General features: G+C 42.4%; 1 protein-coding gene across 3 annotated transcripts in view; it reads right to left on the reverse strand.

Annotated features, from left to right (window-relative positions):
* Positions 1–24,819, reverse strand: part of Piezo (piezo type mechanosensitive ion channel component) — a 237,466-nt gene that overhangs the window by 15,354 nt on the left and 197,293 nt on the right. For all 3 annotated transcript variants that reach the window (XM_050191503.3, XM_055062065.2, XM_050191500.3), the window contains 6 exons: positions 24,543–24,603; positions 24,304–24,367; positions 10,636–10,783; positions 9,825–9,872; positions 9,361–9,692; positions 6,961–7,366 (listed from right to left, as the gene is read on the reverse strand). In XM_050191503.3, coding sequence (XP_050047460.1) covers positions 6,961–7,366; positions 9,361–9,692; positions 9,825–9,872; positions 10,636–10,783; positions 24,304–24,367; positions 24,543–24,603 — 1,059 coding nt within the window. The remainder of the gene's footprint in view (positions 1–6,960; positions 7,367–9,360; positions 9,693–9,824; positions 9,873–10,635; positions 10,784–24,303; positions 24,368–24,542; positions 24,604–24,819) is intronic.

Below are 24,819 nucleotides of genomic sequence, written 5' to 3' on the forward strand. Positions count from 1 at the left end.
ATGTAAGCTCGGTTATATCTTCTCTAAATAAGTGCGTTGGCATGCTAGCAAAGTTTCGTTCATACCTTCCTGTATCAATTAAGTTATTGATCTACAACACACTGTTCTTATCACATATCAACTATTGTTTCTTGGTATGGAGAAATAGCACATTGTCTAACATTAACAAGCTTCACATAATACAAAAGAAAGCGTTATGTCATATCGGCAATGCAGATTAAAATGCACGCACTGCAGAATTTCTCGATATTTTAATATTATTCCAGTGCCTAAATTTTATGAATATTCCTAATGTATTAGATACAAGAAATCTGTACATAACTGTAAGAACTAATACTGTTGTACATCCACTTCACAACAGGCAATATTGGTGCGTTCCTTTTTGTCGCACTAAATATGGACTACAAATGTTAAGTCATGCACTTCCATTTTTGTTGAACAAACTAATGTCCCAAAACCTTTATGTTGAAAAATTCAGCATACGTAACATACAAGAGAATGTCTTGATGTGAAAATTTTTCTTTGTCACTATTATATCTTGATATTGCACAGTTTAATGTGAAGTTGTTGATGTTGTATTACATTGTTTAACATGTTTTTTTTTTTTTTCATTTTATTCAGCAGTATTGCACTGTTATTGTCTATTGTAATCTTGATATAATCCTTGTTTTATGCCATGTATATGGGAACTCGGGCGCCCTCAAGTGAATTTATTTTCACTTTTTGCCCAAGCATACCTGCATTATAATGATGCAAATAAACAGAACTTGAACTTTTTCTTAAACACTTTTATTAACGGAAGCGTTCTCCTCTCTCTTTGGGCACTGTATTTCTCATATAGCAGATTCCCATACTCAACGCAGCTGCTATTGGCCAATAGCTGACCTCAATAAAGAAGGGTGTTTGGATCAGTGCACTTCTTACTGTTACTGTGTATATTTATTGACACAGGTTAATAAATAGGCTGAAGTAAGCAAAAATCTGCTTTTGAATTTCAATAAAAAATATGTACTTCTGGGAGAAGCCGGCTATCGTCTGCTCACACTCGGCCGTGGTCGCCCTCATAAGAAATAAACTTCGACCAGACTGCTTATTGGTGTCGTAGCCATCGGGTCTCACTAATTTTGATTAGTTTTGAACACTCAACTTAACACATCTTCATAAAGAAACAACTGTTTATTTCCTAGTAGTACAAATGTGGTGTTTGCCCGTCACCACCGCGTGACAGAATGTCCCGGCTCCAGAAAGTGCGCGACAGCCTGCATCAGGCAGGGGAAAGCCGCTGCCAGCTTTGGGAGTAATGTGATACGCTGCCTCTGCCAGCAGAGATCTCACTCTCTTGCGAGAAGCAGGCGCTGGCTGGGCAGTGCCTCTTCTTGGACAACTTAAGGATGTCAGTCACTGGCTTGATTTAGCAACCACTGCGAGTTGTGTGTGGTTGTGATGCCACAGTGTCGCCTGCTGTTCCGGTTGCTTGTGCATGAGGGCTCAGTGCATCTCTTGGCGGCTCTTGTGCCTCCCCCCTCTGAAGTGTGCGGCACCAGCTGAGTTGTGTGTGCATGTTGTGTGCTGTTCGAGCTAGGGAATCTCCACATGGGATCCACTGTTCCTCCCGTGATTTTGGTCTCCCATGCATTTTTCCTTTTGGATATTATCCTGACGATGCCTCTGCAGCTGTCTGTCTGTAGTTTTGTCAGGAAAGAATGCACTTGGCTCTGATGGGTTACGATCGCCGGGATCCAAGCTAGAGTTCCACAAAAATTTCGCATGAAGAATGGTTGCCCCGGGTCAAATTTCATGAAGTTATTTGTGGGTTCCTCCTCATGGCATGCTGCTAATGGAGTCTTCAGGCTAAGTGGCGTTGTCACGTTTTTGCCAAACAAGAGTTCAGCTGGAGTCTTGTGTGTAGCCACTGATGATTTCCCAAGTTCTAGGATTTCTTGTGCCTCAAAAGGTGGGTCGAGCTCCTCGTGCATGGTCATGTGAAGAGCTAGCGGCACTTCATCTTAGAACTCTTGGTGTAGCCTCAGGTTGCAAGCAGATGTTCAACGGCTAATGAATATGCCTGTCCCACTGTCCGTTGACCATGTCGTCTCGTGCCAAAATCATATCCAGTTTTGATAGGGTCAAGGTGTTGATACCAGTGATTCCGATGTCCAGAGCTTGGAACCAGTCTAGTCTGAGAAGCCTAGCTTCTTGGCCTTGTATGAAGTGCAGGTACAGTTGTGGGGTTTTGCAATTTAACAGCACTTCCACAAGACAGCGTCCTAACAGCTACAGTTTTTGTCCTGACCATAAATTCAGAGCAAGGTCTGTAGGCTGCAGCTGTGAAGAAGATACAGGCCAGAAGTGTTGAAAAGTCTCATCGCTGATCACCGAATGAGATACTCTGGAGTCCATCTCCATCAGCAGTGACTGCCCGTTCACAGTCTGATTGTGATCAGTGTTGACGAACCCGCACTCACACTGTTCGTGGTGAAGAGACCTCCCAATGAGTCAGTCTGGGACATCAGTTGCAGATTCCCGTGTTGCTGAGGTGCTGTGGATGCGCGCATTTACTATTGCAGAGCTGTAAAGTTCAATTCTTCTTGCAGAAGCAAGCTACGATGATGTGGCCTTTTTTGGAGCAATATGCTCACTTCGATGATTTTTCCTTGCAATCGACTGGCAAATGCATTCCGGTGCATCGGAGACACGGTTTGTTACTCACATTTGGGTTTCGTGGTGCTGAAGGTCTGGTGCCATGTGCTGTGCTTTCTCACTTGCCAGCTTGAAGCTGCAATTGTTGTGCCGCTGATTCTGCTGACAAGGCGAGGGTGTAAGCAAGGTCAAATGTGACGTCACATTCAGCCAGCAGGCGATGATGGTGATGACTGTTTCATATTCCTCATATGAAGCGATCTAAAAGCATTATGTCCAGAGGCAGAGCACAGCACTTACTAGCTGTAGCTTTTGTCACTGACATGACCATGTTGAGGGTTGTGGATGTGCTGACTGCTGCTGATGGCCTGGAAGCTGGCAGCGTCCATGTCAGGCATGTTCCAAAGTTGCAGTTGCGTGCAATGTTGCATAGCGCTGCAACATATTCAGCAATTGCTTCTGTCGGTGCCTGACTTCCTTGATAGAAAAAGAAGCGACTCTGCAGCTCGTTGGGCTTTGTGCCGAAGTGCTTGTTGAGGTGTAGGATTATAGCCTCAAACTCAATCTCCGAAGAAAACTAGCCTCAAAGAAACATTCCAGGCATTCTCACCATGCATTCCAGTTTCCTCCATGGGAGAATTCCAGTATGCAACCAAAGTTTTATGGTCCATCTTGTAGGTTTGCTAATTCCTCATCGCCAATTTAACATGGCGATGGCGATAAAGAAACAACTGTTTATTTCCTAGCAGTACAAACGTGAGGTTTGCCATCCGGCAACCCGCAGCAGACGGTCCCGGCTCCAGAAAGCGTGTGACAGCATGCATCGGCCATGAGGCAGCTTTGGCTCCCAGCTTCGGCAGTAATAAAGTGTTTTAGCTGAGCGTCCTTACGATCTGCCAGCCACACTGCACTCCGCGCCTGCAGCTGATAGTGTCCCCCCGACTGACGACGCTATCATGAAAAGCGCCGGCAGCGGCAAGCAAGTGCTTCGTCTGCCTCTTGCTCTAATGGGTCACCAAAACTCAAGATCACCAAAACTTAAGATCTCCAATACTAAATGCATGGGAAGACAGCTTACATGATGCCACGCCGTCTCGGCACACCCGCTCTTTGCACACACGGTAGATTACCTCTAAAGCAGGATGCGTGGCTGAATATGCGCTCAGCTGCACTTACAGCCATGCGCAGCCACGGCCGGGACGCGCGCCAGAAATTGAGACCTGCACAAACTTACCCCCTCCCCGCCTCTTTCAACCCCTCACCAGCGCTTGATAGCATTACCGCGAACTCACTCCTCTCTCCCTCTTTCTCTTTGCTCGTGTGGGAATGCGGCACTCATGAGGCCACCATCTTTCTTGTCTCACCCTTGCACACTTTCACTCGCAATTAAAGCACACAGTGCGCAGGGCTTAACGGACTTGTACTTTATACGGAACATGATGCGGCTACACTTGTTGCTCTTTTCATCTGGGTCATTTAAGAGATGCTTTTGCAAGCAGTCGCTTGCAATTCAGTCATTTCACCATCTGTGCCTGCGAAACTTTCAAGTTAGTGTCTCGGCATTCCTTTGCAGCGGCAGTAAAATCTCGTTATATTGAAATCGCATACAAACACAGTTCGTTATACTGAGGTTCCAAATACATGGTGTTCTATGGGTAAGAGGTTATGAAAAGTAAAATACTTTGCTATATCGAGAATGTTGTTATATTTAAGTTCCTTATATCAAGGTTTAACTTTATATACACATACGAATTGTGGTCTCACGCTGTGCTCATGGCGCACACGCTCTGATCGCATGCGCCGGACAACCACTGCGGGTTCGAGCACTCTGAGCTGCCATGCATACAGGGCCCATGTGCTGACGTGCCATTGCACATGTGCGCCAAGCCGGAGCAGGCGCAGACGTGGTGCCCTCCCTATATGAGTGGCGGCTCGGAGTGCTCGAACCCGCAGTCGTCATCCAGAGCGCGCAATCAGAGTGTGTGCATCGTGAGAGTAATGTGAGACCCCAGGACATATATATATCACAACTAGCCTCGAGCTACGCAAAACTTCAGGTCAGACCACATGCACGCACTCTCCTGGCCGCTCCTGGCTAGATGCCTTGGCAGACTTCGCTTCGTACTGAGCTACTAACAGCATTTCAAAATGTGCAAGCTGGATGTGGCTACTACCCGTGGGTAAAGCTGGCGCAGGACCAAGCCAGTCTGCAGCACATAGCATGGCCAAACTGGAGCACAAGAGCGAGAGTGCGCACTCCAGGACAAAGGGCACGCTGCACATACGCACTACAGTTTCAGGTAGCTGCGGTCTGCTATGTAGCATAGATACTGCAGCTTCTGCGGGGTGCCATGACAAGTCCACTCGTTGAGGACAACCGCACTTGGTGCGTCGTAGGCGCAAAAATCTGAAATAGTGGCATCTATGTGAACATCAAAAATCGAATCTGAACTGCATGCCATGGTGATGCTCAGTAGGCGGAGCGTTGAGGGCACGCCCTGCTCTGCCAAAGCCTTCGCAGTGTAAGGCATTGAAGAAGGAGTGGGAGCACTGCAAAGGGGATCACAGGTGACCTTTGATTGCCAATAACATTGCTTCTGCTGAATGTCATCATCATCAGCCTGGTTACGCCCACTGCAGGGCAAAGGCCTCTCCCATACTTCTCCAACAACCCCGGTCATGTACTAATTGTGGCCATGTCGTCCTTGCAAACTTCTTAATCTCATCCGCCCACCTAACTTTCTGCCGCCCCCTGCTACGCTACCCTTCCCTTGGAATCCAGTCCGTAACCCTTAATGACCATCGGTTATCTTCCCTCCTCATTACATGTCCTGCCCATGCCCATTTCTTTTTCTTGATTTCAACTAAGATGTCATTAACTCACGTTTGTTCCCTCACCCAATCTGCTCTTTTGTTATCCCTTAACGTTACACCTATCATTCTTCTTTCCATAGCTCGTTGCGTCGTCCTCAATTTAAGTAGAACCCTTTTCGTAAGCCTCCAGGTTTCTGCCCCGTACGTGAGTATGAGTACTGGTAAGACACAGTTGTTATACACTTTTCTCTTGAGGGATAGTGGTAACCTGCTCTTCATGATCTGAGAATGCCTGCCAAACGCACCCCAGCCCATTCTTATTCTTCTGATTATTTCAGTCTCATGATCCGGATCCGCAGTCACTACCTGTCCTAAGTAGATGTATTCCCTCACCACTTCCAGTGCCTCACTACCTATCGTAAACTGCTGTTCTCTTCCGAGACTGTTAAACATTACTTTAGTTTTCTGCAGATTAATTTTTAGACCCACCCTTCTACTTTGCCTCTCCAGGTCAGTGAGCATGCATTGTAATTGGTCCCCTGAGTTACTAAGCAAGGCAATATCACCAGCGAATCGCAAGTTACTAAGGTATTCTCCATTAACTTTTATCCCCAATTCTTCCCAATCCAGGTCTCTGAATACCTCCTGTAAACACGCTGTGAATAGCATTGGAGAGATCGTATCTCCCTGCCTGACACCTTTCTTTATTGGGATTTTGTTGCTTTGTTTATGGAGGACTATGGTGGCTGCGGAGCCGCTATAGATATCTTTCAGTATTTTTACATACGGCTCGTCTACACCCTGATTCCATAATGCCTCTATGACTGCTGAGGTTTCGACAGAATCAAACGCTTTCTCGTAATCAATGAAGGCTATATATAAGGGTTGGTTATATTCCGCACATTTCTCTATCACCTGATTGATAGTGTGAATATGGTCTATTGTTGAGTACCCTTTACGGAATCCTGCCTGGTCCTTTGCTTGACAGAAGTCTAAGGTGTTCCTGATTCTATTTGCGATTACCTTAGTAAATAGTTTGTAGGCAACTGACAGTAAGCTGATCGGTCTATAATTTTTCAAGTCTTTCTGCTGAATGTATTCAAGTAAATTTTGCAGCAAAGCATTTCTGAAATAGTCTATTTTAACTTCAAGTGCATTTCTCGACTTCAATAAAAGTTGTTCAGGGCCCCTTTAATGTGCCGACATGGTCAAACAGGTGCCATCAAAATTATTTCAAAGGGAAATGTCAACTGTGTTTAAGTTGGCCGAAAGCAGTGACTCTAGCATGAGCTCATGTTAATGCTTCTGTACATTGTTCATTTTAATTTAAAAGTTTTAGTGATCTAACTTCACTTCAAGTCTTCTTACATCAACACCAGTGCTTATAAAGCAGGCATGCAGATGCAATTTCAAAGACGCAGGCTGTTTTCTTCAATGAGTTTAGCAGCTGTTCACTGGAAATGTTGACAGACGGCCGTGAGAGCAAATGAGAAGTATGGCACTGACCTGCAGACGGACCCAGCTATCATAGGGCAGCTGTCGTAGGTTTCCCTGCTGTGCACTGATCTTGAAGATGGGCTCATAGCCACCAAGGCTCAGCTCCACGGTACAGTCATGCGGGAGAAGGGTCTGGCCAACTGTGTTGCCCAACGAGAAGAGCAGCAGTGGGAACCAGATGACCAAAATGATGGCAAACAGCATGACGCCACCCAAGCCGTACTTGGTGAGTGACGAACGTCGTGAGCCCCTAGGAGTTGGGTACTCTTCCTCAGCTCGTCGCTGACACTTGAGCAAGAACACGTTGGCAAATATGTCTTCCATTTTAAGCCAGTTGGTCAAATTCATGCTTGTGTCTGTCCAAATCCAGTCCATGAGCGAACGCAGCTCATATAAGAATGGAATCAACATGTAGCTGCAGGGAACAAAGAGAGCAAATGGATGCTCACTTAACAACACTGGAAACTGCTTTTTGGCAAACAAAGCAAGAGTGATACATCACATTCAAAAGGACACTTCAATATGTGCTCGGCACTTTTAAAAAATAATGGTGAGGTGAGAGGAATGCGTGCTGATACAGCTGATCAACTTAAAAAAATATGTATACATATAAGGACATAAAGAATAGTGGAAGAAAATTTAATCACACAACTTATGAGCACCTTCGTACGTAAAGTTCAGTACAAGCACACCTATTTAAATATGGGCCTGTACAAATCACCGATAGCTGTAATGAAGGATGTTCATGCCACTGACAGTAGTGCGGTTCTTTCGAATAATAACTCTTAGCATAAAAAAATGGTGTTTCAACATTTCAGACTATAAAGAAAGCAGTGAACTTTTTCTTGCACTTGAAGCTCGAACTCCCATGTTTACATAAATATTCTTCCCTTTCATTCAAAATACAATCATCTTTATACTAGGACATTTTCAATACAAATCTTTTCAACATCTTCAGACAGTGACCTGCACAATCTTTTTCTTTTCCAATTGCAAATCTGAAGGTCCAATCTTTTTAAAAATCCTAACCAGCAAGTATTTTAACATTAAACATTCTACAGCATTTTTCTGCTTTTGATGAAGACAAAACCTGACATGTTATAAACCAATCTGACTACTTTTATTTGAATTCTTTGTGCAGACTGTTGATATATATTTTTGCGTATGGGTACCAAACACGTTGGCATTCAAATGCACCAACGTGTACAGGCAGAATGGAATAAAACACAAAACAGCAACAAAAACCTTGCACTTCCTTTTCCGCTTTTACCTGTGTTCACAGCACTAGCGTTTATAAGTTACAGATTCCGTGTTTTGGACCTACAGCATGTTTAGTGGCTGGTTCTGCCATGACGTTAAATCACAATTTAAAGTAACTACATGCAAGAGGCATTTTATATTTTCGTATTGTCTGCGTTTTATTCTTGCCTGCCTGTACATACATGCATTCTGCAGACTTGAGTTATAGTCATGCCCTCTCTCGCCGTTTCTTTTTTTGAACATCCATATCATGCAATCAGAGTGGCTAATACCCAGGTCAAAATTTAAGATTTTTGTGTGCTAGAGACATTTTTGTGAATTTAAATTCACAAGATATGACAACCCACAAGTGTCGGCATGTTGGTCAAATGCGATTATTTAGTTTAAGTTTAACATATGTCTTGAGAAGGCTGAGGTGTATGTCATTATTATTAGTCATGTAAACACCCACAAACACCACAAAGTAAAATATGCATTGACGTAAAGCTATGGCTACAGACCAACATAGTCGATTTGGGTTCATTTCTCCTTTCATAGGAAGAAAATACTTTTTACTTTCTAAAGTTAGGGGTGGAGCTTATGTATGGAAATAATCAAGATTTTTTTTCTATATTCACTCTTTACTAACATTCAAATTATAGTAGCCCTTTGGTGAGTACTGTAATTTCTCAATGTTATGAGAAGCAAGTACAAAAGAGCAGCTTCAGAGAATTAGAACATTGACAGGGAACTGGAGGCGAGTTGTAATGAAACACATATGGAATGCACGAGTTCATGGTAACACTATAAACCCAATACATACTAGTGTGAACGAAGATAAAACATATCCAAAGAGAACTACAAATATATAAGCAATCCAAAAGCATTCATTCTTTTGCATACTTTCTATTAAGGAAGATTCAGATCTAGTCAACAGTGTGTGCTCAGGAACATAATGGAAAGTGATTGTGCACTGAAGCTCACAGTGATTTTATGCAACTGATAACATTGGTTTAGGAAAGCAATCAAGTGGGAAAATGCTCACCAATTTATTACCCTATACTTAAAGTGCGCACAGAATACACATGAACAAATAATTCTAGATATTTTTCAAATTTCTTGCAAGGATTTAGTACTGAGAGAGTTAAATTCAGTACGAATGACACATACCCTTTAAAAAGGAAATAATTAATATAGTTGTACTTCTTGCAGAAGAAGTTGCCCAGGATCCGTGTTGGATAGCCAGACCGTATTTGATATGCAGAGAGGATCAGGTAAATGCACTTGATGAAATACCACAGTTTTGGTGGCAAGTTCTTTTCTTCCACGAAGGATCGCTGAGAAATGCCTGGCAGCACAAAAAACATCCAGATGTGGATGACAAACACTATGAACACCTGGAAGATCAGCTTGCCCAGGATGTACTTGCGTAGGTAGAGTGCCCGGTCGATCACAATTAGAGCAAACTGGGCCAACAGCATGATAAGGAAAGGCACAGGAACCTGCAAAGAGTACACATGCTGGTTTTAATGAAATTGAGAAAAAGTCGTTAATTATTAGTGGCAAAGGTAAATTTATTTTGACATTCTACTGCCATATGGTTACAAATTCATTAAATTAAACCCCAGACTTACCTCATTTTTCTGAAAATATGAGGCAACGCCATCTTCGGATCCTCCAGTCTGCAATAATAACACTGTCATTAAAGCAGCCATTCATATCTTTAACCATAGCCTATCACACAAAATAAAAAGAGCAAGAAAGTGAAATGCTGCTTGAGGCCACATGTAAATAAACTTAATAAATTATTGACAGGCACTTAACACCTGAAAAGCTTCAAATAATATGCCAAAAAATTTGAAGGCTCACTGATCATAATCATTAAGAAGTACAATTTTGAGGATTAAATTTTGAACACCAAGATAAGTTGACCGAGTTACAGGGTTTAGGGTCCCAAACAAGCACTGGAGGCAATGGGCCAAGCAGTAGTAGAGGGCTATGGATTCATTTTGACCATGCAAAGCCTGGTATACAAAGTATTTTTGCATTGCACCATTATCTGAATGAGGCCATTGCAATTGCGAATTGAAACTGTGGTCTTGTGCTCAGCACTACAATACCATAGGCACTGAGCCACTCTGGCAGGCCACTTTGTGGCTCAGCCCTTTGTTGGACAATGGGGCAGACTCGCAGCAGCTGAATGAAGCCTCATTGAGCTTCACTGCACCAATTATTCAATGTCACACCATCCCAAAGATCCCTATCAGTTTTTTTGGCTATCTCCAGTCACTTCCAATAATGAAAATATTTCTTGCAGCGTTGAAGTGGCTCCTGTGATTGCTATTAAATGGAATGCTGGTGGTTCCAAAAGCTTAAATTCTTTTCTCCTGCAGGTGATGAAAAGTATAGTTTGCAACATAGCAGTTCCCAAACATGCATACATACACCAAAGGCCCAGTAGCCAAAGACCATGATGAAGAAGTTGATGAAGTCACAGAAGAACATGTAGGCATAAACATCTGTAGTTACTCTGTACACAGGGTGCAGAAGATTTTCGAAGAAGTTGCGGAATGGTTCCACGTAGCGGGAAATGCTGAAGGAAAAAAAAGAAAGAAAAAAGGTCATTTGGTTATTATGTACTGAATAGATACAGATGGGCTAGTTGGTGAGTCGTGACATTGATGAAGCAGCGCATTTAAAACGATATGTTCACGCACACATGAAGCTGGATATGTCCTTTTTCATCTGTGCATGAATGTGTCTGTTTGAAATGCACTGCTTCATCAAAGTATTATGTGTTCATTTTTGCAGTGGACATTTGTAAAGGAATTTTTGATCCAGACCACTTATGCATACAAATAGGGCAATTGTAAATAATACAGGCTACCTTCTGGCTGTGAGAAGTGGTTGACCCTCTCTTCAATATGAAAAACGATTATAACTTCACCAGTACTACCAGGCACATTTTCTATATTCCTGTCATAAATGCCCAATATGTTGCAAGAGAGAGCCAACACGAATTTTTAACAGACCACTAGTCATTATATTGTTCATTTTTTAACCGAACTGCATGCATTTTATTAAACAATGCACTGATCTTGTTGTGAGCAGGAATTGTGCATGGCACAGAAAGTGAAGAGGTGAAAACACACTGCTTTGTCATGCTTAGCATGGCCTACAATGCAAGTGTGGATACCAAAATAGGCAGTGAGCTTTGACAGAATGTAATGCACGTTTTTGGAAGCACCCATTTCAGGATGGGAAGGTTAATAAGCAAGCTAAATGTGGATTTTATATAAGATGTTTTTATCATCAACATAAGAGCACAGTGTTTAATCTTGCTTGCAAAACAAAGCCTGCATTATAATTTGACACAAACAACACAAAAGCACGTAATTTCCGAGGCTGAATATTCCAGAAAACTGTGGCTGGCTTCTCAAATATAAAATGTTTCATAAGCTTCAACAAAATGGAAGACATTGCACATTCCCAGGTAAAACAAACACACATTTTTCAAGATATGTTTTTTGCACTCAACATCAGTTGCTAATTTCTTTTTGCAACAAGCCTGCAAATTCATCCTGGGACAGTATATGGTCTGAAAACCTTAAACATTCCTGGCCACACACACAAGCACATTTAGATTCAAATCAATTTTTTCCACAGAATAACAACTCTGCTACTAAGGGGTTAACTCTTTCCTGATCAGGCCATAGAAGATTAATGAATTTGACAAATTTTTGACATGTGAAACATTGTTGTAACCCCAGGCAGATGGTTAATTAGCAGCAATCCATGTCTTATTCCAAATCATGCTGATATTCTTTGTCTCTGCTTTCTACTATCATGCCAGCCTACCTACCTGACTGTGCATGTGCGTGTAGTATACAGTGAAAGCTTGTAGTACAGCAAAGGCTCAGAGCTTGCTCTGCTTCTGCCTTAGCATACGATGGTACCTACCACATCATTAAATTTCATATGACACCTCATGCCACATGGCAGTTCATATGACCTCTCCGAGCCATAAAACATTAAAAGTGCATGCAATACCTCAACAGTTTCAGGACAGATACTGAAGCTGTTAGCAAACTTCCCAGATGCCTTTTAACTAGGAGTGTTCGAATAGTGAAATTTCTGAATCGAATATCAATATTTGAGAAAAATTATCTTTGAACATAGAATAGAATATGGATTTTCTGATTTCTGAATGAAGTGAAACTTAAAATTCTGTGGTGTCTCACCTAAAAATCAGGCACATTTACATAATTTGATACATTCATGTAATGCTGCCTGGGACTGGAGGTTCGCGCAATTGAGAATCTTGCAAATGAGAAACAGCTGCTTTCAGTTCTCGAGCGACAATGACAGCAATGAAATGAGAACAGGATGTTACCATCGTCAAATGTGTGCAGAGTGTTGTTTGCTGTAGAGAACTTCAATACTACAGCACTGCACATTGTTTTAAAGGGATGCAAACATGCCGGGACTGGTCAAATAATAAATTGGTTTGCCTAAAATGAGACAGCAAATTTCTATATAGGCTGCATACAAGCAAGACATTCTTATTGAATGAGAGGAAATTATTGAACAGAAATTATCTGCCTTCTGTGTTTGCTAAGGAAATAGCACCTCTGTGCAACAACCGCAGCTCCATGACATAATCATGGAGAACATTCCCTACTTGTATTAGTACCTCTCTTCCTCCAGACTACAATAAGTGTTGTTATCCCTTGTAGTAAAACAAAAAATAAAATTTGACTATCTTGAATAGTTAATTCTCAAATTGAATGCGAATTGAATTGTGAAAAATATTAGATCTATATATTCTAAATTTCGAATGCTCGCACACCTCTACTTTTGACTTTTTATGACAGTGGGATACACATGTCCCACCAACAGCCAGTAGCAGTTTAATTGGGCTTTTCACAGGTTACTGCAGCACATTATAAGCATAATATGTTGCATAGCTATCTGCTAAGTGTACATTACAACCATTGATACCATTTTCTACCATTGATACCATTGATACCAATGGCTTCGCAGGCATGCTTGCTCCTCGAGGCATTAGCAGAGGCAAGTGAAGTGTCCAAGGGCAATGCAGGGTCATGGCCAAACAACAGGTAAAACGGCAAATAACCAGCAGTTTCATGGCGTGACGAATTGTGAGCAAACGTGACTTAGGGTAGTGCAATGTCCTAGTCACGGCGGTCTGGCGAAACGAAGCCTGTCTGTGATGGTCCGGTTGAATTTCTCAGTCAGGCGACTGGTCTGAGAATGGTGTGAAGTCGCAAGCTTGCAGTCTTGCTTGGTAAAGTTAAAGCCCCTCCATCCACGCGCCACCGCCGCTTTCTTAAGTAACGACAACCTTTGTTGTGCGCCGCCTTTTCCCCTCACACCAAATCCGGTTCCGGCATTTCCGGTTTCAAAATTTCCGGTTCTGGTGTTTCCGCTTCCTGGAGTTGCGCTGCGGGAATTTCCGCTTTGACTGCCGATGGCGAGACACCCGCGCGTGCTTAGCAGAGCTGTGGCAGTCACCATGAGAAGAATGAAAAGGTGACAAGCTGTTGTATTCCGCTGAAGTAGTAGTTCGCGGTCACTGTTTTCCAAATGCACAAAAAATGGCAGTGGTCTCCAAGCGCCCAGGCACTACATTCCACTGTACGTTGTCTCTCGTGGCACAACCCGTTGCAGGCTGACGCGAAGCAGCGAACACGATCAGATTGCCGATTACAATAGGCGGTGGTTCTTGGATGGAATCGCATTCACAGTTTAAACCGCAGCTGGTGCAATTAAAGCCTCTCCATCGACGCGAAAGTAAACAACGCTAAAAAACATAGCGTCACTTCCACTCGGAACAGGAAGCTGCAGCTACAGAAGTTCCGCTTGACGCCAGAAGCTAAGGGGGCAAGTGGGAGAGGAGCGTGGAGGAGGAGGGTAGGTTAGCGGTACTTAACCTGGTCGGCGGAAACGTGTATGGAGGGGCTTTAGGTAAAGCAAGACTGCAAAATGTCGGCAATGACTTGGGAAAGGAAGGTACGATCACAGTCAACGAGTAGCTGTCGTGGGGCACCATGTAATGAAACGATGTCGCGGAGGAGGAAATCCGGTGCATCACTTGCATAGCTGGTCCGAAGCGCTCGGGTTAGGGCGTAGCACGTCACGTAATTCATAGCCACAGCAACCCACCTGTTGCTGGACTTGGACTCAGGACAAGGACCGAGAAGATCAGACATACTCGAAAGAATGGCACAGTTGGGATGTTCAGCGGTTGAAGATACCATATCGGCATCGGCATTTCAAAATGGCCGCTTCGTACATGCTTTGAGCCTATCTGCTGTAGCTCTCTCTATGTGCTGTAGTATGTGTGCTCTGGGCTTAGGCAATGCTTCCTTTGGCTTAGGTTAGCGCACCGAATAAGAAGAAGATGCATACCGATGCAAATATTTTCGAATACGAACTATTTCTATTAACTGATAGCAAGCTCATTGGTATGAGGCCAGAACTTTGTCACAAATGAGATTCTCTCTCAACAGCTGGTGGTTAAGTCAACCTCAACTGTCCTGACATACTCTCAGCCCCCCGCACAAAGCCTTGGTGTTGCATTCCACAGATTTAAAGATTTTAGTTTGGTTTGGATGAGAAACACCTGTATCTTAGCGTCAGTCAACACTGATTTCTTTTTAAGCTCAAGTTCCTTCAAAGAAGTGATGGCACGCTTCCTTTCCTATTCATTCCTTAATGCGTAGGTCTTTTCTGTTCTTATCCTCCTTCCACCGCGCGTTCGCCCTATGGACCATTTCAAGCATCCTCTTGGTTAGTTGCACAGTCAATGTCCGATTTTTCGCAATCCCTAATGGCTGCGAAATCGTCTGAAAAACCGGGCAGCTTGAAAAAGGAAGGATGACAAAAAATAAATGCGTATTTTACTGACCGTGAGGGCTCATAATCTCCAGAAGCACATTCGAAAAAGCTCTGAAGGACTGCCAGTACATTTATTAGGCACATCGGTGCTCGTACTGTGACAGGAAATGGCGAGTGCTCACGTGTATAATTAAGGAATACATACAGTGTCCCGTGACAATTGCCCCTACCCACACTTGTTATGCTTCACCGCAATACTTTCGCGTATGCTTCACCGCGTAACATTCCTGTACTGAGGCGAAGCTGACTTTCAGAAACCGGCATTACGCAATGCGCCGTGCTTTCCGAGCTTCGCGCCACTGCTCAGAGCGGCGAATCCGTTCGAGGAAAAACACTGTACCGAACGGCAAGAAGCTTAGAGGGCCCCTCACCAGGCCCCACAGCAAATTTTGGTTATACGCTGGAAGTTGTTACGTCTCCTCTAGGCAGCGTTCTGCCGCAAAAAGTTTTCAAATCGGCTCATTAATAGCCGAGATAGAAATATTTCAGTTCCGCGAACCCATGATTTCAGCAGGCGGGCTCCACTGGCAAGCAAGACGCTCTCTCCACTCGCCCCGTCTAGCCTTCGCAATAGAAATTCCTTCCCTGAGTTCTCCTACCAGACCTCGAGGATCGCGTGACGCATACGTCACAGGCCCCGCCTTCGTATATTTTTTGCTCCTCGGTTTTTTTTCCGGCGCTATGCACTTCCGCTGGCGGCGTCGCAAGCGAGCTGGTGGCTCGTTCATGCAGCGCACGATTTTGAGCGCTGTGCACAAGGAAACCTGACCCGCGTATACTTCAGTGCTACACGAATACTGAGGCAGAACAAGCAGATCGCAGAGCAAGATCACGCGCTGGAACACGGTAGAAAATGGCATAGTTTCGGTACCTGCGCATGTGACCGCACGACCGTGGGAACAAGCAGACGAAGCGGAAGTACATCTCTCTTGCTTTGGTGCGAAGTAGAACAAGAAACATGCAGACATTCTGTTTGTGTTTTATTATTTCTCTAAACTTCAATTCATCAATTCAAGCAACAGATCGCACAGATAACAGATGTCTTCAATAATTTTCGAAGTTACGTGTCACCACGAGCGACGTCACACTGCGGATACGATTACGTAGGCGCAGGGGCACGACTACGTCACCGTCCAGCTTGGAGCGCGGCGGCCGCGAGGAGAAGGAAAAACGGCGTTCAGTTTGAAATTTCAGATCTTTCCGCGGCGCGTGGCGATGCAATACTTTGCAGACACGATCGGGATCGCGCAATGTATGCTCTGGGCTTGTCAGCTCAGAATGGCCAGACCTGGTGAGGGGCACTTGCGAACGTCGAAGCAGCTAGGCCTGGCACTGCTGCTACGGCTGCCAGCGGATCTGCGTGAGAGTGCCGGTTCGAAGTGGCGAGATAATCAAAATCAAAGGTGGTGGCTTTGATTAATGCCACTTCGAACCTGCGGTCACGGCTAAAGTCCGGACAATCGGACGGCGAAGGGTTCTTGCATCCGAAATTTCAGACGTTCTTATACATTGACCCTATGGGATATGTGTTGGTGCCCCAGAAAGCCGATCGTTAACTGTACAATGGCAACTCTTCCAGCCATTGACACGGCGTCAGAGATGATTCGTTAACGATTCCTCTGTTATTTGAGCCAGCGATACCGCGACTTTCGTTCCCTTTCGATAAAATTGCAGCCAATTTTCCTTGATAGAAGCAAAAATTCCCTTAGTTTTTCCTGAGTACTTTCAGACTATTCAAAATCCCTGAGAATTCCTGGTTTTCCCGGTTGGTAGACACCCTGGCTACGTACGACGCGGCCCCTGTCTTGAAAACGATCTGCAGCGGAGACAAGAGTCTTCGCATCTAGGCACACTGCGCTGTGTTCTCGTCGAAGCGAGAGGTTCCACAAAGGTCAATTCCCTCGCTCCTGCTACCGCACTTTCTCTCTCCAGTGTTTTAAGAGTTTCTGCTGTCATTGGGTGAGACGTGTTCATGCTTGTGTGCATGTGACACCATGCTTGCTATGTAGTTAGTAAGCAAATGTTTAAAAGTTTATACGGCCGATAAAACTACTATCCTTACTTTTTGTATAGCTGTCTACTAATTTGTTATCGTAATCGATGCTTTGCCTTTCACGCGAAACTGCGACTTTCTTTATTAATCGCAACTTCAGTTCATTGGCAGTAAATCTCACTTTTTTTCAAATGCAAGAAAGTTGTATTTCTGTATGAAAGAATTGAGGTGCACAGTACTGTGAAGGACTTTTCTTTCTTTTGGTCACGGCAAACGGGTGTGCGTTACAATCAAGGGCAGTTTTTTTTTTTTTGTCACGAAAAACGGGTGCGTGTTACAATTGAGGGCGCGTTAGAATCAAGTAAATACGGTATGTCCCATTCTAGGCATGGCAGAAGTGTGGCAGAGGAGATAGCGAAGTTTACCAGGAAGTATGTGTCATGTGCTGTACTATAGAATGTCGGCTCCTTTTTATTTAATAAGCATGGTCCTGAAGAAACAAGGAAATGTTCTATTAACCAACCTTTTGCATCGCATCGAGAGTCTCCCCAAAGAGTATGGTGCGCATTGAAATCTCCAATGAGTACATAAGGCTCAGGCAGCTCGTCAATTAGACTCAGAAATTCTATTCTGTGTAATCGATAGCAAGGCGGTATGTACATAGAAGAGATTGTAGTGAGTTTACCAAACAGTAAGGCTTGAAACGCAACTGCCTCAAGAGGCGTTCGGAGTTCTAAGGCCTGACATGCTACATGCTTATCAACTAAATTGCGACACCACCGGCCGAAGCATGAGCATTCTCACAGTCCTTGCGGAAAATGGTAAAATGCGGTAGAAAGCCTGTCTAAGTTTTAAATGGGTCTCCTAGACACACAGCACCTTTGGATTATATTTACGTAGAAGTTCTTTGACATCCTCGAGGTTATGTAGAAGTCCCCTGATGTTCCATTGTAATATTTGCTTGTCTATATTAAGGCAGGTGTGTATGTGGCATGTTTAGAGAGGAAAATTGATTTAGCTTACCTGTAATGTGGCGTTTGTCTTTCTTGCCACAGTCCGTTTCATCTGATATGTATTTTTGTCGATTGTTTACCTATTTTATTCCATCGTATTGTTAAACTCATGTTCTGATGGGGATTGGTTGCCTCCACCGTGTTTTGAGCTGCAAGTTGGCAGCTGACGTGACTGCGCTCAGGGAGCAACTGAATAAGGTGGAAAACGTTATAGCTGATTGGGGAGCCAGATTCGTTGGATTAGAAAAACGAGCCTCACGTGTAGATGACCTTGAACGTACAGTGAGGTCACTGGAGGCGAAGTTGGCTGATCTGAAGGATAGGAGCAGGAGATCTAATCTGGTAGTCTTTGGCATTCCGGAGGATGCCGGCGAAACTGAACCTATTCTTAAAAATAAAATTCTTGACGAGGTGTTTTCTGCAAAGCTAGCTGTCCCTTGCAAATCTGTCGGCCGAATTCATCGTCTTGGTAACAAAGGTAACAAGAGACCAGTAATCATTTATTTCCAGGATTTTACCGAAAAACAGCTTGTCTTAAAACGTGCGTACAAACTGAAGGGTAGTCGAATATCGATTCAAAACGATTACTCGCGCAGCACACTAAGGAAACGTAAACTCTTGTGGGATAGTGCTAAAAGTGAAAGAGAACAAGGCAAGAAAGTTCGCTTAATTAATGATAAGATGCGTATTATCAATGAGCTTTTCACATGGGAACAGTAAGAACTTGAGGATCAAAACTGACGGCCATGTAAATACTTCGAAAAATGATTGACTTGCCTCCGCTGATACTTCCCCTGGTGCTAAAGAACTGAGAATTTTAAACATCAACGCCCGCAGTGTCGTTAATAAATCAGAAAGCCTTGAGGCAACTATCATGGGTTACAATCCACATGTAGTTGTGATTACAGAAACATGGTTGCATGACAATATTGATGATGCTGTTGTGTTTCCTCCATCTTATCAAGCATATCGCCGTGACAGGTGTACTAGAGGGGGCGGGGTAGCAGTTTTGATAAAAGAAACTATATCCGCTACTCTGTTATGTCAGGCCGATAACTTGGAATCTGTTACAATGAAGCTTACTTGCTGGGATAAATCATTTTTGCTAGTTGCAGTTTATCGAGCACCTGACTCGCACCCAGAATTCTTTCGTGATCTTTTTGAACACATGGTTTCATTCACAAGCGATAAAGTGCTACTTATAGGCGACTTTAACCTACCAGATATTGATTGGGAGAACGGGTTTCTCTGCACCGGGATTAATTCACACTTAGATTACTTGCATGACATCATTCTGTCTCACAATCTACACCAGGTTGTGAGACAGCCAACGCGCACCTATGGTCCGTCAGCAACCATACTCGACCTCGTTTTTGTAAGTCGTTCATCAGAAAACTTTTTTGTTTCGGTTGAGCCTGGAATTTCTGATCATAGTCTGGTATATTTTTCTTGTTCTTTGGAAGTGCTTAACACCAAAAAATGTAAAACAACCACTGTTGAAAGATTTTTCTCGTGCCAGAGATGAAAGTGTCTTGGATTATCTTGAGCAATGCTTTGATAACTTTCACAGTAACAATACTACTGTGCTTTGGGATAAATTTAAAGAAATTATCGCTCACTGCCTTAGCAACTTTATTCCTAATAGAACTAAAAAAACTTCCAAGACTACTCCCTGGATAACGAGAAAGATCTTGCACCTTAAAAGAAAAGTTAAGCGCTTAAGACGTCGATGTGCCTCACGTGTTTCAATTCATGAAATCCAAAATAAACTAAACCAAGAAGTACGGCTAGCTAAGCGCTGGTATTTTCACCATACATTGCCAAATTTCATTCAAACGGCACCCCAAAAATTTTGGGCTTTTCTAAGCTCAAAAACCAAGTCAATTAACCAAATTGTTCACGAGGGCCATGTCGTTGTCGATAAACAACGCATCGCGGAGCACTTCAATAATTATTTTCAGAGTGTTTTTTCCCATTTTGATGGTGGTATAAACGTTAACCGCATGTCATGCAACTCGACCTCTGATATTGTATCGCAACCGGGTGTAGTGTCGATGCTGCTGAACCTCAAAGCTAAATCATCTCCAGGACCAGACAACATACCGAACGCTTTTCTGCGTAGATATGCTGAAGCGTTAGCCCCTTATCTTGTTGTTATCTTCCGTTCCTCGTTAACTTCGGCTAATCTTCCTACAGACTGGCTAACTGCACGTGTCGTTCCCATACCGAAAAAAGGTGACAGAGCCCTAGTAACTAGTTATCGTCCCATATCATTAACTTCATCATGTTGCAAGTTAATCGAACATATTATAGCTAATGAAATAACCAAATTCCTAAGTGACAACAACGTACTGTCTCCTCATCAGCATGGTTTCCGGAAAGGTTTCTCTACGGTGACACAATTAACCACAATTATTCACAACTTTGCAAGTGCTCTTGACAAGTCAAGCCAAATTGACGTAATATTTTTAGACTTTAAGAAAGCGTTTGACCTTGTACCTCACAATAAACTTATAGAAAAATTACAGTCAATAGATCTTCCAGCCTATATTATTAACTGGGTGGCGGCTTATCTGTCTAATCGCAAGCAGTTTGTTTCAATTGATAATTACTCTTCTAACGAACTTTCAGTAACCTCTGGAGTACCTCAAGGTAGCGTGCTAGGACCTTTGCTATTTCTAATTTACATAAACGACATCACTAACGAAATTTCTCATCCCGTTCAAGTTAGACTATTTGCTGACGATTGTGTGTTGTTTAACGAGGTTACTTGCCACGATGATCAATTAATGCTTAACTCTGACCTTCATAGCATTCTTTCCTGGTGCAGTCGGTGGGGTATGGAATTGAACAGAGAAAAAACTGTTTATATGTCCATAACAAAAAAAAATAAATAAAATGTCGTTTGTCTATAACCTCTGCTCTGAACCGCTGACCAAGGTCAGCCAATACAAATATCTTGGAATCACAATAACCAGTGACCTCAGCTGGAATAGCCACATTTCTAACGTATGTAGCTCGTCTTTCAGGAAGCTTTGTCTTCTCAGGCACAAACTAAAGCACGCTCCCTCTAGTACTAGATTACTGGCTTACACTTCACTCATCCGACCGAAACTGGAATATGCATGCATTGTGTGGGATCCCTATAAGAAAATTAACATTAACACTTTGGAGATGGTCCAACGTAAAGCTGTCAGGTTTATTTTTTCTAAATATAGACTGAGTGACTCTCCTACTAGCCTAATGAACCAACATAATATCCAAACGCTACAACTACGCAGGAAAATACAACGACTGAAATTTCTTTTCTTGCTTAAAAACAACTGTTTGTCCCTCCAGCCACAGGCTTATGTTAAACCACTTACAGCGCGCCGAACACGGCATCGTCACGCTGATTCTTTGACGCCTTATAACACCCGAACTAACCTTTTTAAGTTTTCATTCTTCCCTCGCACTGTAACAGATTGGAACAGCCTGCCATTATCACAATTGATAAACACCGATTCTATTGACCGCTTGTGTCTTTGATACTGGGGGTGTTTCCATATCGGCAAGCCTTGTTACTTTCTTTTTTACACGTGAACATTGTATAATACTTTCCACATCATCCTTATTCTATTATTTTCAGTATTTTGCAATGAGCGCTCGTTCAATTTCTGATGTATTCTTTTTCTCCCCTTTTCTTTCCTCTCTCGATAGTGGTTGCCTTTGCTCAAATATGCGTGTGATACTATTCTAATGTTTGTCAAGTTGCCTTCCTTCAGTGTACCTTCTCTTAATCTTATTAGTCGTCGCTTTCATTTTTTGTTTTCTTATGATATTTCCATGTGGTTGCATTGCTTTTGTATTTTCTTTTCATGTCTGTATGTATCTTTACGTGCATACGTAAATGTTTATGTATTCTGCCCCTCCTGCTTGGGCCCTCATTTGGGCCTGCAGTATTGTATAAATAAATAAAATAAAATAAATGAAATACTTGCATTTCTCACGCTACCAGATATTGCATAAAATTTGTCCTTTCCCATTCTTTTCTCATCTTTGTTTCTGTTTGACATTTACATAATTTTTTTATTGTATCTAATGTCTTTCTATATTATTTACATTGTACACATTGCACTTACGCTTGAGCTTTTCCATCCCCCTTAATGTAATGCCCGAATGGGCCCTTTGGGTACTAAAATAAATAAATAAATAAATAAATAAATAAACAAATAATTAAATAAATAAATAAAAATACGGAAATGTGAACGTGCAGGAAGTGCAGGGTCGGGTGAAAACTGAACCTTTTGACAGCTTGTGTCGTTGTCAAGGGTAATGCGAAAAAGATTTTTTCTAAGAATTGAATAGATGCAGACAAGTAGCACTTTCTTTGCCATCTTACTTATTTATTAACTTATTTTAAAATTTTCAGGCCCATATGGCACTGCGTATGGGGACGTCAAAATGCAGTGCATACAAAAACAAAAACAGTGTGAGAACAGCTTCAGTATCAAAACCAGTGCATACACAACCAGAATAAGCAATAAAAGAAAGACAAAGTACAATACATGGTAAATAAAATTTGAACACATAATCACAGTACAGAAGAGAAGACCAAGCGACGTGGAAATTACAAGAAATATGGGACGCAGCACACGATAAAACAAAAACAAAAAAGTGCATGGCACATGGATCAGTGTGTAATCCATCAAAGCGTGATATAGCCTCAGTAAGAAGACACACTAAACGACGGCTTCAGTGAAATGTTCAACGAGTTGGTGATGTAATGTATCAGGATTAGACAGAGAAGCGATGTTGTCTGGCAGGTTGTAATGCAATGATATTTTTGGTTAAAACACGTTGGCGGGCTAGTTGGTTAAAATCCATGATGGAGTTTATAAGCACGACTGAATGAGTACATAGAAGGACACAGATACACAGAGACAGCGCTTCTTCAACTATAGAGTTTATTTTGGCACGCATCGATGTATATCTATCATACGAGCGGAAACAAATGTGACAGGAAAAAAAACAACAACATTCAGTGGTGCATATCGATGAACCGTACCCGTGCGCAAGGCATGGTGAAAACATAGCGCTGTCTTTGTGTATCTTTCTTTCTATGTACTCGTTCAGTCATGCTTATACACTCTATCATGGAATTATATTTTTATTGTAAATGGTTGAGTACTAGTGACAGAATTACCATGAGGAGCTGCTATGTCATCAGGCTAGTACTGGGATGTCCCAGTGGAGTCTAAAATCGTGTCCTGCATTTACCTCAATTGCTTGATTTACTAGAGTGCTGTTCTCAATAAAATTGACACCTTAGATGTTATTGAGTACTTGGGCATTAATCTACAACTTGGTCCCTTCAAGTACCCTGGTTAAATGCTGAAGGGATCCTCTCCATGTACTTGGAGAAGGTAACTATCTGCTCATGTTCTTTGTTGTAAAAACCACTTTTATTGACCTAAACACACAGGTCGAAGTGTAACACTGCATGGTAGGTTGGCACGCTGATTTAACGTGAACTCGTATTATTTGAAACTTGCTTCACAGGTGCTTTTCGTCATCTGTGATGATGCAATGGTCTAGATCATATTTGGTGCCAATTGTCACGAAAGCTGAAGACAAGAATATGCTTAACCCACTTCCATACTCTATATTCAGGCTGACTATTTTGTGTACTTGCATGTGAGTAATTTGCATCGAACCTGCGACCTCATGACTGACACCAGAATACTGCAGTGACTGTCACAATTGCCGGTATATTCTACTTACTGAAGATGAGAAATTTTTAAAAAAAATTGAAGGCAATGTGCATTATTATGTACAAGGGGTTGCATGAGGATATACTTTACTTCCTCATACTCAACAACCAAGTACAATTCTAATATGACACTTCTGCATTAGTACCAGAGTTACACATGAAGTAGCCAAGTTTAGTACCAATTGAAGAAATTGCTATGAAGCCCATCCTGTGATGCGATGGACCCAATAATTCTGGCTGAATTAAGCTCTTTCATGTACAAATTTCAATGAAGCTGTTTACATACATACCTATACACATTTGTGTGCATGCATACAGAAAAAAATTCAAAAACCTAGATTTTCTACAAGTTGTTGTCATTGCAAGGGTCACTGACTGCTTCCTACTTTTTCAAAGTGACTGAAACGAAGGAATTCCTGTAGACATGTACTCACCCATCGAAAAGTTTGCTCAGGTGAACAAAACTCTCTTCCAATCCACTTTGCCCAGGTATGACATCTGGCCATTTAAGCAGCAGAAAAAAAAGGAAGAGCATACAATATTAACAAACCTAGATGCAGAAGCAGTGAACATTTTATTCTATAGGGTTATATTACTTGCTTCCCTTGCTTACAAGACTTTCTACTAGTCATTTCGAATTTTTTGTGCTCTAGTAGCAATGCTTTTTACTCACCATCATAGCACCTTGAGGCCGATGAAGCTGTATCCACTGGTAAAGCTGACAGTTCTAGAGTCTGTAATTAATAAAAATAACCTTATTAAGACTACCTACAGTGGCTGTGATGCACACTACTATTAAAACCTTTTTCTCAAGGGTGAATCACATATGAATTTTCCTTCAGGCACAATGTGCACAATTGTGCATGCTAAGATAATGCATTAAAAACAGAAGTACAGATGAAAACAATGATATTTAAAACATGTCACATACATCTTGGAACACTTCTGAT

The sequence above is a fragment of the Dermacentor andersoni genome, chromosome 1, assembly GCF_023375885.2.
Source record: "Dermacentor andersoni chromosome 1, qqDerAnde1_hic_scaffold, whole genome shotgun sequence".
In the NCBI taxonomy this organism is placed as follows: Eukaryota; Metazoa; Arthropoda; class Arachnida; order Ixodida; family Ixodidae; genus Dermacentor; species Dermacentor andersoni.